The 22,416-nt window shown below is 48.5% G+C and overlaps 1 protein-coding gene across 8 annotated transcripts in view; it reads left to right on the forward strand.

The window, feature by feature from the left end:
• Window positions 1-22,191, forward strand: part of TRIM66 (tripartite motif containing 66) — a 63,241-nt gene extending 41,050 nt beyond the window's left edge. For all 8 annotated transcript variants that reach the window (XM_060399936.1, XM_042233084.2, XM_042233085.2 and 5 more), the window contains 10 exons: window positions 10,506-11,039; window positions 11,199-11,391; window positions 12,799-12,859; window positions 13,297-13,471; window positions 13,784-14,073; window positions 14,552-14,678; window positions 14,997-15,071; window positions 15,428-15,580; window positions 15,993-16,211; window positions 16,909-22,191. In XM_060399936.1, coding sequence (XP_060255919.1) covers window positions 10,506-11,039; window positions 11,199-11,391; window positions 12,799-12,859; window positions 13,297-13,471; window positions 13,784-14,073; window positions 14,552-14,678; window positions 14,997-15,071; window positions 15,428-15,580; window positions 15,993-16,211; window positions 16,909-16,968 — 1,887 coding nt within the window. In that variant the 3' untranslated portion in view covers window positions 16,969-22,191. The remainder of the gene's footprint in view (window positions 1-10,505; window positions 11,040-11,198; window positions 11,392-12,798; window positions 12,860-13,296; window positions 13,472-13,783; window positions 14,074-14,551; window positions 14,679-14,996; window positions 15,072-15,427; window positions 15,581-15,992; window positions 16,212-16,908) is intronic.
• Window positions 22,192-22,416: the final 225 nt, after the last annotated feature.

A 22,416-nucleotide genomic window follows, 5' to 3' on the forward strand; every position in this document is an offset into this window, starting at 1 on the left:
AAACCCAGAATCTTACAGCTCCTGGTTGTCCTACTCTCACTCCTGTCTTTCATCTCTGCCCCGGTCATCCTCCTAGCTGGAACCTCAGTGCTGTGCCTTCCCACCAGCCCTCCATGTGTCCCTTGGCCCTGTTCCCCTTATCCTGTCCCTTTTCTGGTCTCGTCCCCTCAACCCTCCTGGTACTTCCTCTCAGCCCTGCGCCAGGAGCTCTGCCAGCTATTTTGTACCTTTCTAGCCTGCACTCTCAGCCCTTCAGCATCCCTTGGGCTCTACAGTCCCAGTTTCGCTAGTGGCAGCACCATTGCCATAGATCAGTCTACCTCAGTGATGCCTAAGAAGAGAATTTTGAAAAGTAAGAGACGGCAAATTTGCACTGTTACCTTAGAAATCCCTTGAAGTCTGGTACTAAAGGTCTTTAGTTTGTGCCTAGCCTGCCCTATCCTTTTGAACATGGTTTGGCTTAGAGGCCCAAAAGATGCTGTGCATTGGACCTGTGTGCTCTTAGCAGTTTACATTCTTACACCTGAGGTAGATACCTGTCTGTTCAACCATCCGTCTATCCATCCATTTACTTATTCACTCAGTGATCAAAAAATATGTTAACCTCCTGTCGTGTGCCTCCTACTTTTATAGGTGTCAGGAACACATTGGTGAATAAGTAGTCTTACTTTGTACCTTATAGTCTAGTGGGAGAGAGAGTTAAACAAGCAGCAACAATGAAGTATGATAAAGTGCTGTGATAGTCAGTGGGGTGTATATAAAGAGCATTGAACTCTTGGAGATGACTTCCTAGAGAACATGGTTTTTAGCTGAGATTTGTTTGAAAAATTAGGCTGGTGAAGGAGACATGGAGGGGGAAGGCCAGGATAAATAGAGGGAATGGCTACTAGGAAGGTCCAGGAGTGAAAGAAAGCCTGGGCTACTTAGGGGGTTTCAGATAATTTGACTTGGTAGGAACATGTGATGAACTAGAGAATGGGAATGATGGAAACCAGAGCAGTTAGAAAGCTTTGTGAATCATGCTCTGAATTTGGGATTCAGTCTTGGCGGTTACGAGGTGTGAGTGAAGGATTACTAGCAAGGAGGATTACTAACATGGCTTGGATTAAAGTATAGAGAGATCACTTTAGTTATAGTAAGGGAGACCAAACTAGTACAGAGGAGAAATAGGAGAAGATGAATGAAATCAGGTAATGATGGGAAAGAAGAGGCCACAAGGACTTCAAGAGATGAGATCCTGGGAGATTTTTGGACTTGGAGTCTGATTGGCAGTGAGAAGTGGGGTAAAGGACATCCAAGGTGTGTCTTGGTCCACTGAGTTGCCATTCATCTGAGATGGGAGCATGGGAAGAAAAGTACATTTGAGGGGAGGAAAAAGTCAAGTTTTGAATTGGTGGTGGTCTCCTCTGTAGGCTACGTTATAAGATGACTGGAAGACAGCTAGCTCTAGAGGGCAGTAGGGAGCGTGGGTATTACCAGTGCCCAGCTGGTAGTGGGAGCCATGCTGAAAATGCTTCTGCTTATTTGATGGGTCTCAGTTCTGCTCCTCCACCCAGTAGAGAGGAAAGGAGGCCAGCCACATGCAAGCATGGAGTCTGTGCTGCCTGGGTGGGTGGCCCGTAGGGTGCTCGGAGCAGCGAAGGGAGGGGCCGCTTCACTCCTGCATGACTGCAGGGTGGCATTGGGGTTAATGAAGATCCTAGGATATCTAACTTTTCATCTGGAGCTGCCTCTGGCTGTTACCGGGGACTCATGCAGAGGTGTGGAGGGGCCAAGTGACCTGACGTTTTTCAGACATTTCATAGGCTTCTTTAAGGCTTGTACTCCCAGAAAAAGGAACCTCAAGGTTGCCATCCAGGGGAACCTGGTCCAGAGGAACCTTTGGCTCTACTTGACTGAGTGAGGTACTGGTTATACACAAAACTCCTGAAATAAGGAAAGGGGCTTTCTTTTTGAGGGAATTCATTGTCTTGAATCTGGGATTGGGCAGGATGGGGGATATGAAGGTCAAGGTTACCCAACAACATTCTGAGCATCTTATCATTGATTTATAGCATTTTCTACTTTTTTTCATAGATTTTTATATGTATTTTTCTATTTTATTTCTTTGTTTATCCTAGCAATACTATGAGGAAGCCACTTTCTTATTCCCCTTTGAAAGATGTGGAAACTGAGACACAGAGAGATTAAGTGACTGCCTAAAAGTTAAACAGCCAGCTGTTGGCAAGGTTAGGCCCAGAGCACAGTTCCTGCCTCAGCCCTGGGTTCAATGACTAGGTTAAATGGCCTCTCTCTGTGCACTGCAGTGGGAGAAGCAGGACTCTATGTGGCCTCTCACTGCTGGATTTTCCTACCTTTATACTCTCTGAAGTAGCCTGAGGCCTTGCTGGGGAGAAGTCTTAGGACCCATCCTAGCTGGGTCTTGGCTGTCTTTATCTGGTAACGGCACTTAGCCCCCAGCCTACTCCTCGGTCTGTACTGGCTGGCAAGCGCCAGGGGAAGTCAGAAGTCTATCTGAGTCCACAGACGAGAGGAAACTGTGGCAGCAGGCACAGCTCTGTGTGTTCCACAGAGACGTACTCCTGCCCGGCGCTGCTTCGTGTCACTACAAGGGGGACTTTTGTTACAGCCGAGCAGCTGTGCACACGTACCTAGGAGATGCTACTAAATGAGCTGATGGTGAAAACAGATTGCTGCTGCAAATGAGATGTGAAAGTTCTAGAATGGGTTTTCTAGTGGCTTGAGCTCTGCAGTCTCTGGAGCAGTTTACCCCACCACCTTCTGTGCCACCAGCAGAATGTTTTTGTATGAACTTGGACATTTGTTTGTCAGCTGCTGTTGCCTAAGCGTTCTAATCTTGGTTCAGCCACTTTGGAAAAAGGTGATGAAGAAAGACAACTTTACAACAGAACCCCTTTAAATACCAGGTGAAACTGGAAGATATTTCGATGGCTTCGTTTCATACTTCTGAACTAGTCGACTGCTGAAAAATACACACACTCGTTTTGTCAGCGCTCATGGAATCGAGGCTGTAGACATCACAGAGAGCTCTAGCTGAACCCCAGTTCACCTGCAAAAAGGACCTCTCTTCTGCTCATAGTGGGGCCCCAGATCTTCAGAGGACTTTGAGGCCACTAAGTTACTGCTTACGGCTTCAGTGGAGTCTGGGATATATTGTCAGCAAATGATGCAGAAGTAGTTGACATTCCTGTGGTCTGGATTATTAAGAGTGAAGCAGAGGAGTGGAGGATCATGGACCTGACGAATAGCATTTATGCCTTTATCAAAGCATTTTGGTGCCTGCGCTCTTGATTCTTAAAACTCAGTGAGATTTACATTCACCTGTAGAGGAGGAAGTTCAAGCCCAGAGATGGAAAATAATTTGCTTAAATGCATATTCTAAAGCTTGACATAAGTGAGGAAAAACTAGGCACCCTGCCTTAACAGTCTCCAAATACATGGCTATAGACCAGATCATGGGTTCTCATCCATGTCTTTTCCAAAAGCAGCTGTCTTTTCCTTGCAGCCTGGCACTGACAGCTTCTGCTCAGAATGCTTCCAGGGCCTGATAAGGCTTTCTTCTGGCCTAGGCTGTGACCCGGTTAGCAGTGCAGAACTGTATAGAGATGTGCACACTGTCCTACATAGGAATCGAGCCAAACACCCCCCAGGTCTGGCTGCCTGAATTTTATACTCTGTAGGAAGCCTATCTCCTTCCTTCTGGCCTGATTTCGTTCACAGACCAAACCTAAGATCTTTGTCTAGGTCTCCTGGTTCATGAGAAAGTAGGTTCTTGCTCCCAGACCTTTAGATTTCCTTAAGCCAGCCCAAGAAAAATACCTCTGGCCTAGTTCTTCCACATCTCCAAAATTTGGGTTTTAAAGGTTCCACTCATTCTAGCCTTCACTGCAGATTCACTGGACTCCACCTTTTCCTTTGCTCTTCCTTCTGCCTCAGACCCTGATCATTTTTTTTTCCATATTCTTGGATCATCAGGGCACTGGGTTCTCTTCAGTTCTCTCTTCACCAGTCATCATGGTTTTCCCATTCGACTCCCATTGGTTAGCAGATATCAACATAGTTACATCTGTAGCAACAACCTTACTTCATAAAAGAATTTTTCATTGAGCTGGCGGGACACTTACTATCAGCAAGAGCAACTTTCCTGTTAAAAATCAACTTGTGAAACCACTGGCAGGAAAAGTTAGTTCCCCACTCAGCTATCTGATTCAGTTGTGTCAAGATCTACTACTTAATCTGAAAGCTACTTAATCTGTCTACTTAATCTGAAGCTGTTGAAACACTCAAATATTCCAAAGATTTAGTTCACAAATCTATTTACATGCATCCTTGTCTCCTTATCTATTTCCTTCAGCCAAGGCGAAGGCCTTCAATGTGTTTCCAAAAGACAACTCACAAGTCATTGGTCTCTTCTCCTACTGTACCTGTATCTGGTGGTCAGTCTTTGACAAGTTTGACTCCTAGAATCAAAACCTGAAGCCAGAAGTAAGCAGGCAAAGCTTCAGAGCAGCAACAAGAATAGCTGTTACAAACCTCACACATTATATTCTGTATGAGACTATAAGCCCAATTTAGTCAACTTGATCTAGCAAGCTTAGTTATATGGTTTTCTTTGGAAATTTTTAGTTTTTCTGTATTATAGCAGTAAGCAGAGTAGAAGCAGGGAGTTGGGACTTCTATAATGGCAGCTAACAAGAGGAGAGAAGACAAGAAGCTTCACCTGGAAAAGTGCCATGATGTGATGTCATTCACAGAAAGGACTAGCTAAACCCTACTACATTCTTAGAACTTCTCTAAAGCACCGATGAACTACAGGATACCCCAGCAATAGAGGTTCATCAGAATTCTTTTACGTCACTAAGAAATGGTCTCATTCAGCCTCAGATACTCTGTTTAGTAAGACAGGGTAGTGTGCAAAGCATTTTAGAAGTACTATCCTTCAAAATAATATTTTAAAGTCAATTGCGTTTTGTTATTGAAAGAGGTATGTTTCAGATATCTGGCAAATTGATTCCTGTGAAACACCACTCTATCTGTGCTGCTTTATCCCCAGCAATATTATCTTGCTGTACAAACTTGAAATTTATATTAAACTCAGGGTATGTGCACCAGGTGTCTGCTTATTGACTTCTCAATCACGTCGTACTGGAGCACTAGCTTTCTACCTAATGGCACAAAACCAAGACCAGCCAGCAGGTTTCTATGGCTAGGCCCAGTCTTGGATTCCTTTATGAGCTTGGAAAATTTGGGTACTCACTCTGTGTCTCAATTTCCCTTCCTGTTAAAATGAAAGAACAATATCTTCCCTGAATTTTGACAGCATCTTATGGCAATCATTAGAATGGCAATGTAGGCACTCCAGATCTTCAGAAAAAGAAATTGAACTCAGCAAAAAAAAAAAAAAGAAAACAAAATTGAACTGCAGAAAAAGATCTGAGTGGTGAGAAAGGGGAGAGGAAGGCAGCAGGTGACAGAGCACAGGTGAACAGGATTGGACAGGTGAAGGACTGCAAAGGTGACCGGGAGCAGAAGTTGAAATTTCAGGCAGTTTAGATAGGTCACAGGTCAGGCAGGTGGCAAACAGAGATAAAGAGATTAAGAGACAAGGAGAGCGAAGGGATGGGGACATATGATTTGGGAGGAGACCAAATTAGGGGCAGGTAAGGAGATACTAGGTCATGGAGGTAAGAGAGAGCGCCCTTCATATGTCAGAGGTGACCTGAGCTGATTCCCAGAGGTTGTTTGTTTTTGTTTTTGCATCTTTAACTTTTCTCCTTGAGCTAGAAAATAGCTTATTTTTACTTGCAAACCTCAAAATCCATATGCTCACCGATGAAGTCTGAGGTTGTATAGGTGAAGATGAATTCAAGGTGTCAGTTAATCTGGGAGGTGTCAGTGATTGCCCTGCACAGACATTCCAGCTGGCCATATACTTTCACCTTCTCTCATTTGACCTCTGAACAATCCCAGGTGCTAGAGAGGGCAGATAGCACCTTCTCCACTGACATATAAGCTTCTCCTGTGTGTGAGACACCAAGTGTCGGACAACTTGGCCATACTCACAAGCCCTTCTCCAGCTGTAGCACATTCCTGAGAAGACCTTTCCTTCCTTCCTTACAGCCCCCAGCGACTCAGCCTGCTTTCCTGGCCCTGAAAGTTGGCCCTCCCCTTGCCCCTACTCACCTTGTAGCAGAGTAGGATAGAGGATCTCAACTCCCCTCTTTCTTCCCGTACATGACATAAGGACCTTCTGTGTTAATATTTTGTAGTTATTCACTCCAGAGAGCCAAATGAAGTATCAAAAAATAAGTAACATACAAGATAATAGGTTCCGGAAGTGCCACTGTATTTGCATAGCCTATAGAATAGGATTGAGGCCAACTTCCGCAGAGCACTTTTTCTGAGTCTCTTCTTAGAATTTCCCCATATACGTTCCCCAGGTCCTTGTTACTGTTGCCAGAGCTTCACACCACTCCTGATATCCTTGGCCTTCTTGAGATTGGTTATAGATATGAACAGGAAAGAGATCAGTCTAGTGTTCAGCATCAGGACAAGTTACTAACCTCAGGCTGTCTGCTAGGTGTTGGGGGAGCAAGTCCAGCAGGCCCAGCTCAAAATCAACCACAACAGAGTTTCCACAATTCTTCCATGGCTCAAGCTGCATGCCCTCTCTCCTTTGTCATTATATTAACTCACATTTCATGGTGTGTAAGAAGGGGAATTGATATCCTACAAAAGTGATCTCTACTCCTAATCTGGAAGGTTTTGTCTTTGGGAATTTAATCTCTTGTATATCTTATGACATATAGCCCCTGACCGTCTGGGACCTGGAATGGTTCCAGATGGATTTTGGTGCTCTTGAGGCTTGGCCCCAAGGATTTCACTAAGTTATCTGTGTCATTGGTAGATGAGATGACTGCATTAAATACGCATGTCAAAAAGGGAGACAGTCAAAGTATCCAGCTCAAAGAATTAGACAATCATGTATAAAAGGAAATATAATGATCGTTGGATATTCCTATCCAAAGATAAGAAAATACAGAATATCAGAGAGCTGTATGAGTGCATAACCAGGACAACAAGGGGACACCAAGGGATGCAGGCCTGGGTATGTCTGAGATATCCCTTGGCCTCTGGCCTCAGTCCCTTAAGCTGGGCTCTATACCTAGTTTATCCCATTTTGTTTGCGCATTCCTCCCATCCCTCCTCCTCCTCACCTTTCTGATCTTGAGACTTAGACTATACAGCAAATTGAAGTCTTTTTATTGAAGACCATTGAACTATGAAGAAACATATTAAAAGTAAACTTCTGTAGAGAAACGAAGGGTATTTAGCTCATCTGCTTTTAAAACTGAAAATTAAGAATAGGAATTATAAGCTTTACTAAAGCAGTTAAGTAATAAGGAAAAAGGGTTGGGGGAGAAGAAAAGAGAAGAGAAAATCAAGAGAGACTAAGGGTAGGTGATGGAAAAACAAAGAGATGGAAGAACAGAGTGTGGGAGAGATCAGGGAAGAGGGTGAGCAGAGAGAAGGGCAGAGGCAGGCAGGCCAGAAAAATGAGTGTGGCTTCGGTACCAGAGAGCTGGATTCTAAAGCCATAAAAATCCTATGACAAATATACTGGTGAGTGAAAGGATCCCCCTGAGATTAGGAATGTAAGATGGCTACTATCACTACTTCTGTTCAGCTTCATACTGGAGGTCTTAACTCGTGGAGTAAGGCAAGAGAAACAAATGTAAGCAAAGGGAGAAAATAAAACTCACTAGTCCTAGGGAACATGATTTGTATGCACAGAAGATCTCAATGTGACTTTAGTAAGATCGCTGGGTACAAGTTCAATATATAAACAGCAATTGTATTTCTACATGTGAACACAAATAGAAATTGAGATTTATAAAATTATGTTTTCAATTACATAAAAAACCTCAGATGCCTCTCTGAGCTTCATTTTTCTCAATTATAAAATTAGGGCCACAACAATAATAACATTAACAGTAATAGCAACAGCAGCAGCTAGGGTTTGTTGAGTACCACTGCCAGACATTGCTCTAAATGTTTACATGGATTATTTCTTTTAAACTTCACAACCCTTTAATGTTTGCTGTGAGAATTAAATGAGGAAATATATGTAAAACACTTAGCAAATTGCATTGTATATAATAAATTCTCAACAAGTTTTAGCTACATAAAAATGGGCATTATTTTAGAGAAACTCATAGACTTAGTTGTTAGTAGAACTGAGCTTCTATTCATTGGGCATGCAATTTGTAGAATAAACAGTCATGCATTATTGTTTTTAAAAAATTGTGATAGCTCATTAATTCGTTTGTTCAGCCAGGCACTGCTCTTGGGTCTAGGAAAACACTAGACAAGCAAAACAGAAAAAAATCCATACTCTAATAGGGTGGGACTTCCCAGGTGGTGCAGTTGGTAAAGAATCCACCTGCCTGCTAATGCAGGAGACACAAGAGTTGAGGGTTCCATCCCTGGGTTAGGAAGATTCCCTGGAGGAGGAAATGGCAACCCACTCCAGCATTCTTGCCTGGAAAACTCCATGGTCAGAGAAGCCTGGAGGGCTACAGTCTATGGGATCACAGTCAGATACAACCGAGTGACTGCACACACATACTCTAATGGAGTTTATAGTTTGGTAGGGGACATGTGTGTTAAGCAAATGGTATCACGGATTGTGCTATGAGACTGAAGTACAGGAGTTATGAGAATGTAAAAGAGGGGAGTGAAAATTCACAGGTGAGCTGAATTCAGAAGGTAAGTGGAACAAGGGCAGGGCTAGGAAAATGTTCCAGAGGAAGCAGTCTGTCTGAAGTGGGTAAGGGAGAGGATGTCATGATTCTGGACCTAAAAAAATTGAGTGACTGGAGCTCAAAGGCTGAGGAGAGGGCCACTATATGAACTCTGACTGCAGAGAGGAACAGAGAACAGAGCATCAAGGCCTTGGAAACTTTGTTAGGGATTTTCACAGTGGGGAGCAGTATGGTTTTATGCAGAGCGCTGATGTGGTCAGATTTGTGCTGTCAAAGTATTTCTCCACTGCAGAGGGTACTACTGTAGTCTGGGAAAATATGAAGTGTAACCCGGGCTCAGGCACCAGCAGCAGAGAGAGGAAGAGTGGGAATAGCTGAGAGGTGTTCAAGTGGTGTAGTTGATGAGGTTTGGTGTTAGCTTGGGTGAGGGAGGAAGGGTGCCCACTGATGCCTCCCTCCTAGGAGCCGACTCAAAGAACTGGGTGACTAGGGTGACATTCACTGAGGTGAGGACAGTCTTTGTTGGTTAGCTTTACTAATATAATATGGAAACTTGAGAGGGTATTTGAACGTATGTCTTTTCCTATGGAAATTTGAATGTCTTACTCAGGGAAAAGAATGATAGGTTTAAGATACTAACTTGGAAGCTTTGAGATATTAACTCCTTGTTTCCCCTTTGATTTTCAAAAGGTGTCAAATGGTTATGTCTTTTGTCTTAAAAAAGGCTTGGGTATTAAACAGAAGTTACTGAAGGTTGCATTTAGAACCAGTCTTCCCACCACTTGCCCTCCGTCTGTTTCTCCAACCTGAAAAGCTGCAGTGGGTTCAGTATAGTAATCTGTATGTCTGTCTTCTGCCTAGGTCACCAAGTGGTTAGAACTGAGCAAAGAACTATGGGGGGTTGGGATATCATTGCTGCATCCATTAATTGTCCAAGTTGTCCATATTAAGGTTTAGCTGCTCTGATGTTCTCTGCCTCTGGTTTAGAATGGCTTTGGCAGGTATAGTAGGGCTAGAAAAGACCTTCACATCTCTTGGTCAGAGTCTTCAGTCTAATGCTGGTGGTGCTGGAGTTGATCTGAACAAGCCTGTGAGAAGGCTGTGGGGTTGACGTTCCCCAGGACTGAGGGGGCTCCCCAAGCCTTGGCATTATCCCAGAGAATGTCTGCGGCAGATCAGGGTTTGAGCCTTCTGAACTTCCTGCCATTCTTATGTAGCAGAAAGTATCCTGTAGGACTCCCAGAAGGGAGGGGAGGCCACTAGTGGCTTGTAGGGGACATGTGATGTGGGAAGGTATTCCTACAGTCTGACTCTTTGCTTAGGTACTAGAGGGGAGTGAGGGATGTGGCTGATAATGTGTGTGTGTAAGTTTGTACCACCCTCAGGTCAAGTGGTAGGCTGTCTCTCTCCCTCTCTCAGTCTGTGTCTCTCTCACTCACACACACACACACACATGCACGCACGCACACACGCACGCACACACACACACACGCACACCAGTGTCCTCGGCTGTGCCCACCTCTCTGGGTCATAGCCCAGCAACCTCCATGGTATAGGGGAATGGGAACAGGACTTCATGGTCTGTCTGAGTTCCCTGAAGCTACTAGACTCTGAGGCAGAGTGAAATCTGAGCATGGGACTCTTACGGGCTGCCTCCCTCCTTTCCCTCCCACCATTCCTAGCTAACAGCCGGACTCTCCCCTGTTTTTGCTCCTGTAGCACTCCACTTCTCTGAGCATCATGGGCTTTTCCAACACACTGGAGATGGAGCTGTCATCTACCAGGCTGGCGAGGACCCTTGAGCCACAGATGCAGAGCACAAGCAGCCTGACAGCTGCCCCACCCCAAGTGATGCCCCAAGTGGTACCAAGCCTGCTGAGTGGCCCCCCACCAACCATGTCCAGCCTAGCGAGCGGTCAAAACCAGGCTGTGCCCAGCCTGACAGCCAGTCACCTGCCAGCCATGCCCAGCCTTGTGCGTGGCCCACCCCAGTCCACGCCCAGCCTAATGAGTGATCCCTCCCCAGCCATTGCAAGCCTGGCAAGTGATCGCTCTCAGGCTGGACCCAACCTGATGTCTGGTCCCACCCACACTGTGCCAAGCCTGGCAACCTGTCCTCTGCAAAGTGTGCTTCCAGCTTCTGATGTGCAGCCAGAGACTGGGTCTGGCTCCAGTCCCGGTTCTGGCCGAACTGCAGGGGGCCTGTGCCCTGGGGATGGAACTGACCCCTCCCTGGGGAATGCCTTGTGTAAGGTAGGTCTTGGAGAAATGCCATTTAATGTCCTCTGCTTAATTCTGGGCAAAAGGGTGGCTCCTGAGGCCTCATTCTGGCCTTAGCTTAATAGCTCTGTGACCAGTGACAGGGAAAATGTCTGATTTCTTTGATTCTTGTTGGCCTTTCACTTTGGAAAGATGGAAAGTGAGGAATCTACCCGCTTCACTGACTCTCTGGGACAAGGCCCTACAGCCGCTGCTCTGGATGCTTCCAAGGACTTGTCTATCCCCTCAGACCTGGAGGAGCCAATTAACCTCTCTGTGAAAAAACCCGCACTGGTGCCAGTGGTCAACACATCTGTGGCCCTGCAGCAGCACCGGAGCCCAAGAGGTGAGACTCAGCAGCCTGCCCTTCATGCTGACCACACACTCGAGCAGGCGGACTCAGCACCGCAGGTGAAACAGAGGTCGGCAGAGCCGTCTGAGACTGAGGAAACAGTGTCTTTCTCTCAGGCTAAACTCACTTCTCTGTCCAGAACTGACCTTTTGATGCCTGTTCTGTTTCCCTCTCTGTGGCCAGGAATTAACCTCCTTGTAAAATTACCCAGGCAGAAGTTTGGGGATCTGGGTTATAGGAAGGGGGACACAGGAAGAGCACCGCCCCAGAAGGGCTGGGCTTGGCTCAACATCTTGGGGACAAGACCGCGTCTGACTTGATTAGCTGATCTGCTCTATCTCTTTATGTTTGAATGTGTGCAAGATATCTAACATTTCTGACTTAGTTTTCCCCCCTGTAAATGGAGCTAATCATAGCTACTTCATAGGCTTCTGGGAAGAATACCTACGGTGAAATCATCTGATGACTTATTCTGTAGTAACAAGAATTTGCCTTGCACTTGGCCTTGATGTGCATTTTTGTCTCACAGAAAAGGGAATTTGGACTGGCTGGACTTGGCTCTGATTGTCTTCTCAGCTCCCCACACGCATTCTCAAATGTGGCTAGGCAAGGCACCTTCCTTCCAGGGAAGGAGAGGGCTGGTTGGGAAGTTAGACAGCAGCTGCCTAGTGAGTCCTGGGGGCCTTCTTAGCTCAGTGTATGATGCACGTGTAGTTTGTGACGATCGATGTTACCTACGTATTTAATAGATGAAGAAATTTTTCTCCTTGTCCCCTCACATTGGCTCTTCCTAACTGCACAATAACACAACCCTGAATTGTAAGCAGTTAAATATTTTGAACCCTGCTTGTCCATGGACGGTGCCTCGGCCAGTGCCTGGTGCTGAGTGGGCGCCTGGTACATGCTGGAGTCCTCCTCTCTCCCCACTGCCCCCTGCCTATCTGCGCAGACTGCACTTCTCTGGGGAGGGCTCCTGGGAGCCTCTTGCCCCTGGAAGGTGAGCTGGATTCTCAGGCTGTGCTGAAATCCTAGCACTTGGCTGATAAGGAAGGGGCTGCACAGAATGACTCCTAAGAGCAGGTGACACCAGTATATACATGGGGAACGAGTGACTTCTGAGCTCATTTTGAAGGTGAGATGCTGGCTCCTTAGCACCTAACCCAACACTCACTCCTGGGTAGCCTCTGAGTGTTACCTGTGTTATCTTTGGAAAAGAAAGTAGCCTTCTTCCCCCCTCAGGAAGGGAGCTGGGTAGGATTGTCACCATGATGAGTGATTACAGTGTGAGTAATGACGGTATGACAGGCGTGTGACCGCAGTATGAGTAGCGGATAAGAGTAGAAGGTGTGGGTGATGGGGTGTGTTATTATAAATGTATTATGAATTTGTCTTTTGTCTTAGAGTATGAGAATTTTGAACAAGGAGCCCTCGGGCTGAACACAAAAGGGAACCAGAGTATCAGGTAACAGACCCTTGGCCCAACATCCCTCTCCCACCATCCAACTTCATGTCCTGGGAGACTGGCACAGGAAGTGAGTCTCCTTGAGGACTTAATCTGGAACTTGCCTGCCTCTGTCTTCAGCCCTCAGACCCTGGAGTGGGTGTGTGGTTGTGTGTCTGGGATGGTTGTGGGAGGATGTCCTGACTCCAGTGCTGTGAGGCAGGCACTCTGGGTGCAGTTCCCCCTCTACAGGGGTCCCCCTTTGACCAGAGGGCTCCCAGGGGCCAATGGGAACTGACCAGGCAGAGCTGGTGGCGGGCTGGAACAGGGGCCTGTGGAGGGTTGGACTGAGGAGCTCCTGAGCAGTTCAGTTGTGGGATCATGGATGAGCTTGACTGAGCAGTCGGGCCAAAGGGATATGGCCTGTCCGAGACCCAGAGATGTGGTTCTTGCCCTAGACCCTTCAGTAATGAGCCCAAGATTCCCTATGTGCGCCTGGAGCGGCTCAAGATCTGTGCCGCCTCCTCGGGCGAGATGCCGGTGTTCAAGCTGAAGCCACAGAAGAATGATCAGGATGGGAGCTTCCTGCTGATCATCGAATGTGGTGCTGAGTCCTCCAGCATGTCCATTAAGGTACCGCTTTTCTCTGCCTTCTCCTTGAAACTTGGCCCAGTCCAGGAGCCTCTCTTTCTCTCTGCTCCTGGCAGAATCCTGGCTCCAGCCTTGTTCTGAGTCTCTGAGTGGGGCTGCTGCTCGGCCACACCTTGTCCCCTGCCGCCTGGGGTCTGTTAGGGGCACACTAGGACTGAGCTGTCCTGGTGTTCCTAGGGCTGGCTGGTTTGGGGTCCTGAAATAAGTTGGTGCCCAGGGCTGGTCATCTTTCCTCTCCCTCCCTCAACAATGTGGTGCCTTGCTCTAACCGCTCAGACTCACTTCTTCCCCAAGGTCAGCGAGGACCACCTGCCTGATGCCATCCAGGCCCCAAATCTGGGGGGAAGAAAGGTCACTGTCACATCTCTGGCTGGGCAGCAGCCTCCAGAGGTGGAGAGTGCATCTCCTGAAGAACACAGGCTCATTCCTCGAACCCCTGGAGCCAAGAAGGGGCCCCCAGTACCCATAGAGAATGAGGATTTCTGTGCTGTCTGCCTCAACGGCGGGGAGCTGCTGTGCTGTGACCGCTGCCCCAAAGTGTACCACCTTTCCTGCCACTTGCCAGCCCTGCTCAGTTTCCCAGGGTGAGTCATGCAACCCAGGCCCTGACCTGGATGGCACAGTGGTCTTCTAAGGGAGGTTATTCCAGGCCAGCCCACAGGGCTCCCTTGGGGGGGACTTCCTCCCCTCTCTGGCCTGCATAAACTGCAGGTCTGTGACTTAGTGGCTCTCTCTGTGCTTCTTCTGCACACAGACAGGCGGATGCTTCCCTTTCTCCTCTGTTCCCAGCTTCCTCCTCTGTTCCCAGCTTCCTCTTGTGCAGATTTATCCCTTGATGTCTCTCCCAGCCCCTTGCTAACTCCTGTTTTTCTGGATTCTCTAATCCTGAGTTAACTGAGTTTCTTTCAAGCCTGTTGCTAGGAAGCCATTCTCTGTAGGGCAGGGCTGGGGACTTAAGTTTCTCATGCCACCCCCACCCCAAGCCTGTCTCGGGGTAGAGGGACAAGGGAGGGGGCTGTGGACACGTGCTGAGGCCTCACATGGCCTCACTTGCCTCTGCAGGGGAGACTGGGTGTGTACTTTGTGCCGCAGCCTGACCCAGCCTGAGATGGAGTATGACTGTGAGAATGCCCGCTTTAGCCAGCCTGGAGTGCGGGCTCCTCCTGGCCTGAGCATATATGACCAGAAGGTAGGCAGGGGTCTCTGGGAACAAGGTTCCCACCTGGGGTAGCCTGCCTGTGCCTATGGGGGCTGAGACTTTTCTGAGGGGGATGAGAAGCCTCTCTGGTACCTCTCTTTTGCGCTATGCCTGGACTTTGGCCCATGGAGGTTCGCTATGATTTTCCTTCTGCCAGCTGTCTTCCTCTGGCCTGGGAGGCTGGACTGTGCCCTGGTATGGCTGGCGGCTCATACCCTGTGGGCCAGAGCCACCAGGGTCACCATGGTCAATTCTTACTGAGGTGGGGCCAGAGCGGACTGACACGGCTGCCCGTTCTGGTTTCTGCAGAAGTGTGAGAAGCTGGTGCTGTCCTTGTGCTGCAACAGCCTCAGCCTGCCCTTCCACGAACCTGTCAGCCCGCTGGTAAGGAAGCGCTTGCTGGTTCTGCAGAAGGCCTGGGCCTCGAGCGGATTGCGGTGGGGCCCAGGGTGGGCTCGGAGCGTGGCCACTGGAAGTAGGGGTAATTTGTGCATGGTCTCGGGACCTGGGGGGCCTGGCCACCACAGCCCCCAGCTGCTGTTGCATCAGACCTGCTTGACATGTAAAGCACTCCTCGCTTCCCTTCCTTCCCTCCACCTGTTGCTTCTTGCTGCCTTTCTCTTCCTTGGGTTCTTTTCCTTCTACTCCAACTCATTCTCTCTCTCTTCTTCCTTCTTATCCTTCACTTTTCTCCTCCACTTCTCTCTTCCTATTTGCTTCCCCTCCTCTCCTCCCCCAAGGCCCGACATTACTACCAGATTATTAAGAGGCCCATGGACCTGTCCATCATCCGGAGGAAGCTGCAAAAGAAGGACCCAGCTCACTACACCACCCCGGAGGAGGTGGTATCAGACGTCCGCCTCATGTTCTGGAACTGTGCGAAGTTCAATTACGTATGTCTTCCCTGTTTTCCCTCTCCTCTATTTCCGGTGACCCCAGGAGTGTCATGGCTGGATAGGGGTGTCTGGTTTGGGCCTGGGCTGCCATGAGGACCTGGGAGCAGACCTTCGGAGGCCTACTGTAGCGACTGTGTATAAACTCCTCCCACATTTGGGCCTCAGCATGAACTCAGGAGGAAGATGGGGGTTGTTAGTGACTCGTTATCTGTGGGTAACTGTCAGGGTCACTTCTGCTTGGAGAGTTGATGACACTAAACGGATTATCCTGGGTCCTGAGAAAATGTAGAGTTTGAGCCATCCAGGAGACCCAGCGGGGCTTTGTGCTCTTTGTACAGCTCTTGAGCAGCCTGGAAGGGATGGCCTGGTGGATCAGGGACAGGTCATCACTGCTCTCCTCCCCCTTCAGCCCGACTCTGAGGTTGCAGAGGCAGGCCGCTGCCTGGAAGTGTTCTTTGAGGGCTGGTTGAAGGAGATCTACCCCGAGAAACGGTTCGCTCAGCCACAGCAGGAGGACTCAGACTCTGAGGAGGTGTCTAGTGAGAGTGGGTATTCCACTCCCCAGGGCTTTCCGTGGCCCCACTACATGCAGGAGGGCATCCAACCCAAGAGGCGGCGGCGACATATGGTAAGAAGCTGCTGCCAGCTGGCAGGCGGGTGGGTGATTAGGCAGGTGGAGGGCACCCAGGCAGCAGGTACAGGGTAACCCGAAGTGAGGCTTTTCAGCTCAGGTGGCACAAGAGAGTAGGGACAAGGAGCCGTCACTTCCCACCCTTCAGCCTAAGTGGAAGGCAAGGCAGTGTGGGGCTCTTCAACTCCAGTGACCCCTGAGGCTTGGAACTCAGAGAGGTGGATGTATCTGCCTGGGTCACCCTGAAAATTTGCAACAGGACCAGGTCTCCTGACTCCTGCTGGTTATTCCACACTGTGATGCCCTGGTCTCAATCCTGATCTCCACTTGGGTTGGGAGAAAGGGAGAGTCTTCTTGGCCCCTTGATGTAGAGAAGGAAGGAGAGGTGTTGCTTGCAGGAAAGAGATCTCCTCTGACCTTTCGTCTGGTCTCACTCATGCAGACCTGAAACGTCAGTTCCATGCCGTTTCATTCCACTGACGTGTACTGCCTGCCCACTGTGTGCCAGGGTCCCCCTAGCCACCCCCATTGCCTGTGACACGTGGCACACAGTGCTTGGTGGCTTCATGAGTTTTGAAGTTGCATCCCTGGGGTGGAATAAAACGCTTTGGCCCTGGGGAATCCTAGTCTAGACTTTTCACACTAATGAACCCGACATTTGGGCATTCTGATTCTAAATTTTTTTTTCTTTCAGGAGAATGAAAGAGCAAAACGAGTGTCGTTTCGCCTGGCTAACAGCATCTCCCAGGTGTGAGGGCTGGAAGGAGACCAAGCACTCTGGCAGCTGGTGCCTCCTCCTGTTGACCCCTCCTCCCCACCTTTCAGCGCATTCTCCTTGGATCGTGGACGTGAGACGCTTCTTGTCGAGCCTGTACTGCCCTTCTTTGCCTTTTGCATCTTACAGCATTTATTTGGGAGCCATAGTGCATCCACTACAGAGAAGATTTCAGAAATAAACAGCAAAGAGGGGGTGTTCCCTGTGAGCAGAACGGTCAGATGTGTAGGGTCCACTTGACAAGACCAAGCCTGGTCGGGCTCAGGAGGACCATCCTTCCTTGGTGAATTCTTCCTGCTGACGAAGGCAGACATTTCTCACCTTTCAGTGTGCAGGGCTCAGGAGCAGCGTATGTATCTGAATTCCTCTTGGGCCCAGAAGAGGGTAAAAGAAGGGAGAGAGGTTCTGATATATCTACTGCAGGCCTGTGATCCTTGGCCTAGCACAGCCAAAGACTGTCACTATTTGCCTTTGTTTGGCCTGCTCGGACAGAGGCACCTGCCCTGGGTGTGGTAATGAGGCTTCTAGAGGCCATAGGTCTCAGCTGGTGCCTATTCGGGTTCTCACGGTTTTCAGGGTATTTGTTCTTCACGTCCCCTCTCCTGATGCTGATGCAGGTGGCCGCTGTGGAGCTCTGGATAGTGTGGCATTCTTGACGGGGCTGGGGAGCCGTGCAGACACCACTTAGGTCTTCAGGCTCAGATCCTACTTAACAGGCTTAAGAGGATTTTAACCTCAGAGCGTGCCCTCTGTGCCACTTCCTTGGATTGCGAGCTCTTCTTTGGTGTCAGAACTGGCTTTCTAGAAGTGATTATCGGTGGCCACCCCTTCATTATGCCCATTCAGAGGTCCAGACCCTGAGTTCTGCTTGGGAGAACTGTGAGGAAGCTGCTGTCTGCTTCACATATGGAAGTTCTGGGCCAAGGAGAATGACCCACAACCAGCTCCCTCTGCTGGGTCTCTCCTCTGGCTTAGAGATCCTAGCTCTCAACTCCTCCACTTCAAAGAGCCAAAGATCAGTGTGAGTCCTCTGACTCGCCTGCCCTCAGGCTGTCCATAGCCAAGAAAAAGTCAAGACTCTGCTGATAGCCCCCCACCCCCTTTTGTTTGTTGGAGGTTGGAGAAGGTCAGAGGGACTGGCAGGAGCAAGGCCTAAGCATTCGTGGAAGTTCTGTCAGGGATGTAAAACTGATAGAAGCCTCTTCAGTGTCCTTTGGTGACCCTGAAGCAACTTCAGAATATTATTTCTCCAGGAATTCAGAGAGAAGTGTTCTGGGGGTCACGGGCACAGGAGCACAGCTCCAGGGTACATCTCAGATAGATGGTCATGGTCCATGCAAGGAGTTTGGGAGGAAAAGGCATACACAGATGCTGGGGGTCAGGCCACCTCATTGGTAAGGGCTTGGTTGAGAAGGAACCTGTTACTGATGTTGGCTTGGCCTGGAGACAGCTCTCCCTGGTCCTGTAATGGCTTAGCTAATTTCAAGGGAGCTGCAGGTCATGGCTTTGTTTTTGCCAAGAGATGAAGTTTAAGGAAACTCTTGGCTGTAGGCCCCTTGTTAATGGGGACATTTTGATCAGAGAAAACATTTCTTCTCTCCTTGTGCGTGGATGGAACTGCTCATTTCCTTTCCACCCAGGCTGAAAGAGCACCTTCACTTCAAAGCAGACTATGCCCACTGACTTACCATTCTCTCACCAGCACATGCCAAGCTCTCCTAAGCAGATGGGTTTCCATAACCATGTTTTCTGGTTTGGGGTAACTAAGTCTTGAATACTCCGGTAGCCAGGCAATCTTTGGGCATAACCCTCTGCTCTTTGGAGCTCATATGACTTTATGGTTTGGGCTCTGGCCATTTCCCTTTCAATTTTTGAATCTTTTCCTCTATTTAGTTGGCTTGGCAAGGTTCTCTCTGTAATTACCTCATTAATTCCTCCTCTCGGTCATTTTTCCTTTGTGTGGGTCACCTTCCCACCTTCTCTGGATCACCTTCACGGTGCTTTGTGTTGGGCAGCTGGGTGAGGGCTGTGACAGTCTCAAACCTGATTGACATCTTTCCCCAAGACCAGAGGGAAACCACAAATACGAAGCAGAAATATAGTTTAGTGCTTGGCTTCCCTTGTATCAGTGTTGTTCCCACTTATAGCCTGCTGGGCCAGGGGACCTTAGTGATGTGGTAGAGAGTCACATGCTCCCTTCCCACTGCTGAGAACCCTGCATGCCAAGAAGCTCCCTTTAGGCACCTGAGCAGGGAGGGTGGGAAGGAGGGTGGGAAGGAGGGTGTCCTTTCCACCAGGAGTGTGTGGCCCCCCCGTTCCTCCACTGGTTACCCCACAGCACTGCCCTTTCCTGGCTTTTCCTGTGTACTTAACACCAGTGTTTGAAGTCATAGTTTTGTTTTGTTTTTGCATGCAGAAAACAACATGGTGTTTTAGAAATTAAACAAAAGGCTACTGGCTGCGTGACCGTCTTTAATGGCTCTTTGTTAACATTTGAGCTGATCTTGTTTTTGAGTTACTCCTATAGTGGTCCCATTTTGGAATCAGTTAAGTCCTTTGGTCATTGACAAAGTCATGAAGTGAAAATGCAATGAGTTCTGGTAAGGTACAGAATGCAGTCCTAGAAGAGAAATTGGGTTTCTTGGATATGCTGAGAAACAGAAGAACGGGCTAGCTTCAGCTGATGCAGAGGAGATTGTAGTGCACTCTTCTAGAACCTAGGTAGGTTGACTCTGCCTAACTTCCAGCAGTTGCCAGCTATGCATCTTGCCTGTCTGTGCAAGTGGCAGCCACCAGATCCTCTGTAGGCTCTGTAGGTCTTCACAGAGAACCCTGCCGTCAACCCTGGTGCACTCTGGCTCCCTGTACCCGATTCTGGCAACAGGTCTTTGCCTTGCTCCTAAGACCTAGACCCCTCCCTATATGTTCCTGGGCTCTGCTCTGCTTTCTCTTTCACTCCATGGTGTCACCTACAATCTTCTCTTCTGAACTCCTTAATGAGACTCTGCCCTTTCTGGATTAACATCCCCTGTGCTTCCTCTTCTCCCACTGTTCCACTGCTATTAATTAAACTGCCTGCTCCTTCAACCCGTTTCCAAGACCTTAGCTCTCTGTTCTCCCAATTTTTCAGTCTTCTCCTGGACTTCCTCCTCTCCTGAGCCTAAACCCATGTCCCATGACACACTGATGCTTTTTTCAGCATCCTGAACTTCCTCATCCTCTCCAGCTTTTGCTGGAACTATCAACCCTCCTCCACTTTCTGCATCAACCTGTGTTTAGCTCCCTCTTTCTGGGCTCCTAAGCATGACAGATTTCAGAGTTGAGAGCCTCAGTTGGGCTCTCAGTATTGATTGGTGTATCTTTGACTTGTTATTACTCTGCTTTCCATGCGTGCCCTTTATCTTTTCTCTCAGCAAATGACTGGCCTCATTGCCTACTTCACAGAAGAGAGACCCTAAAACAAGACTTTTGCTGTCCACGTGCTCCTCTTGCCTCCCATGCCTCTGTGTATCCATCCTTAGCTCCCTGCCAGTTATTCCTGTTTGGTGCTCTACTTATCTAATCCTGCTCTGCATCTTCCAAGACTGTGCTTTATCGCTTATCTCACTGCTCCCATTTTCCAGGGTCTTCAGCCACACTCTCCACTGGTTACCTCCACATAGATAACAAATTAACTAAAGTCTCCCCAAGATTAAAATAAAATTTCTTAGAGTCTGTTACACTTACATTTTCCCCTTGTCAGCCAAATTTCTCTTAACAAAATATTTTTTATTGATTCTTCCTAGTCACTCTTTCATCCTCTATATAGTTTTTCATAAAAGTCACCAGTGACTGCCCAGTTGCCAAATCAAGCGAATACATTTCAGCCCTCAACAGTCATGAACTCCCTACAGCATTTCACATCATCTACCGCTTCCTCTTTGAAAAACCCTCTTTACTCGGCTTTGGTGACACCGCAGCTATCTGGGTTATCCTCTTTACCTCTCAGCCACACAGGCTGAGCCTTCCTGGAGATACGGACAGGAAGCGCCATCGGTAGCATCCTGTGGTCTCCCGTCTTCAGGACCGATGCACAGGAGGAAGCATGGCTGCTCCTTCCCCCACCCTTCGTGCCTGCCCGTTTTCTTTGACTTCATTTCTTCTCCTGGACTCAGATCTCCTCATGCCAAGCAAGTGTGTGAGCTCTGCTGGGAGGACAGCATCTGTGATTCTTTCTGTCTCTCCCAGCACAGACACAGAGATTTTAGCCAGATTTTAGTGTGCTAAGAGGCCCTATATAAATCAGCCCAGGAATGTGGATTAGGTCTTACCAAGAAGAAATTTGGTAAACTGTATTACCCAGCTGGTGGGCAGCTCATCACCAGGATCTTCACACCAATTAGAGCCTGCCTTAGCCGGGAAGGAGCATGGGATCATGGTAAGCATGTTTTCATGCAGGGATCAGTGCTCTAGCCAGGAGGAAGATCCCATCTGGGGTGGGTATCTGCCACTGATAACATTCTGTTGGAGGGAAATCAGGAAGCTCTGTGATTCATCGCTTGCTTGGGGTTCAACTAGGGTCAGCCTGGCCCCTTGAGCCAGGTCGTCCCCATCTGTACTGATCACCACCACCTGCTTGCTCCAGTTGTTCCTTGAGCTGGAGGCAGATGCTGGTTGTTTTCTTGGAGGCAAGGAGGTATGACAGAAAGATGTATTATTTGAGATGCTAGATACCTAAGTTTTGACTCTGCCAGTTATGAACTGTGTGACCTTGGGTACAGTTCCCCCATCTATAGAGTCATGGGGAGGAAGTAGAGTGGAAGATGTGAAAACAGTGATCTCTCAGAGGCTCTCCAGCTCTAAAGGTGGTAATGGTGATTCTAATTCTAAAGCTCAGGTCACACAGGGAACAAGGGAACACTGCAGTGGGACATGGCTAGGGAGTCTTGACCAAGCCAGGGCAAAGGGCGTCACAGGCCAGACTGAGCTGCCTTGAGGAAAGTCTTCAGTAGCTGGTGCTGCTTCTGGAGCCATGTGCTCATTCCTCAAGCTGCACCCCTCTGTTGGTTGCGTAGGGTAAGTTCCTGCTAGGCCTCTTCTAGAAGTGGCCATCGGATCCAAGGTGGTTGGGGGCATGAGGAAGGAACATTATAAGGGGAAGTGTCACTGATCTTAACCTACACATTCAAGAACAAATTAAAAAAAGAGCACTTTTCATTACCAGTAATTGTGTCCTGGAGTGTTTTTTCAGTGGAGATGGTTGAACCGACTTCATGGTCTTCTCACCCCCAGACTCCACCATCCTTAAGACACAAGGTGGGGAAGAGCAGACTGGGGAGCTTTCTCACTAGGAAAGAACTCCACTCTCTGCTTCTTACTGGGTGAACACAGCCTGTTCTTTGAAACAGAGGCAGCAAGTCTGAGGCGAGGTCTGGGGGAAAAGTGCCC

The sequence above is a fragment of the Ovis aries genome, chromosome 15 (genome assembly GCF_016772045.2).
Source record: "Ovis aries strain OAR_USU_Benz2616 breed Rambouillet chromosome 15, ARS-UI_Ramb_v3.0, whole genome shotgun sequence".
Lineage (NCBI taxonomy): Eukaryota > Metazoa > Chordata > Mammalia > Artiodactyla > Bovidae > Ovis > Ovis aries.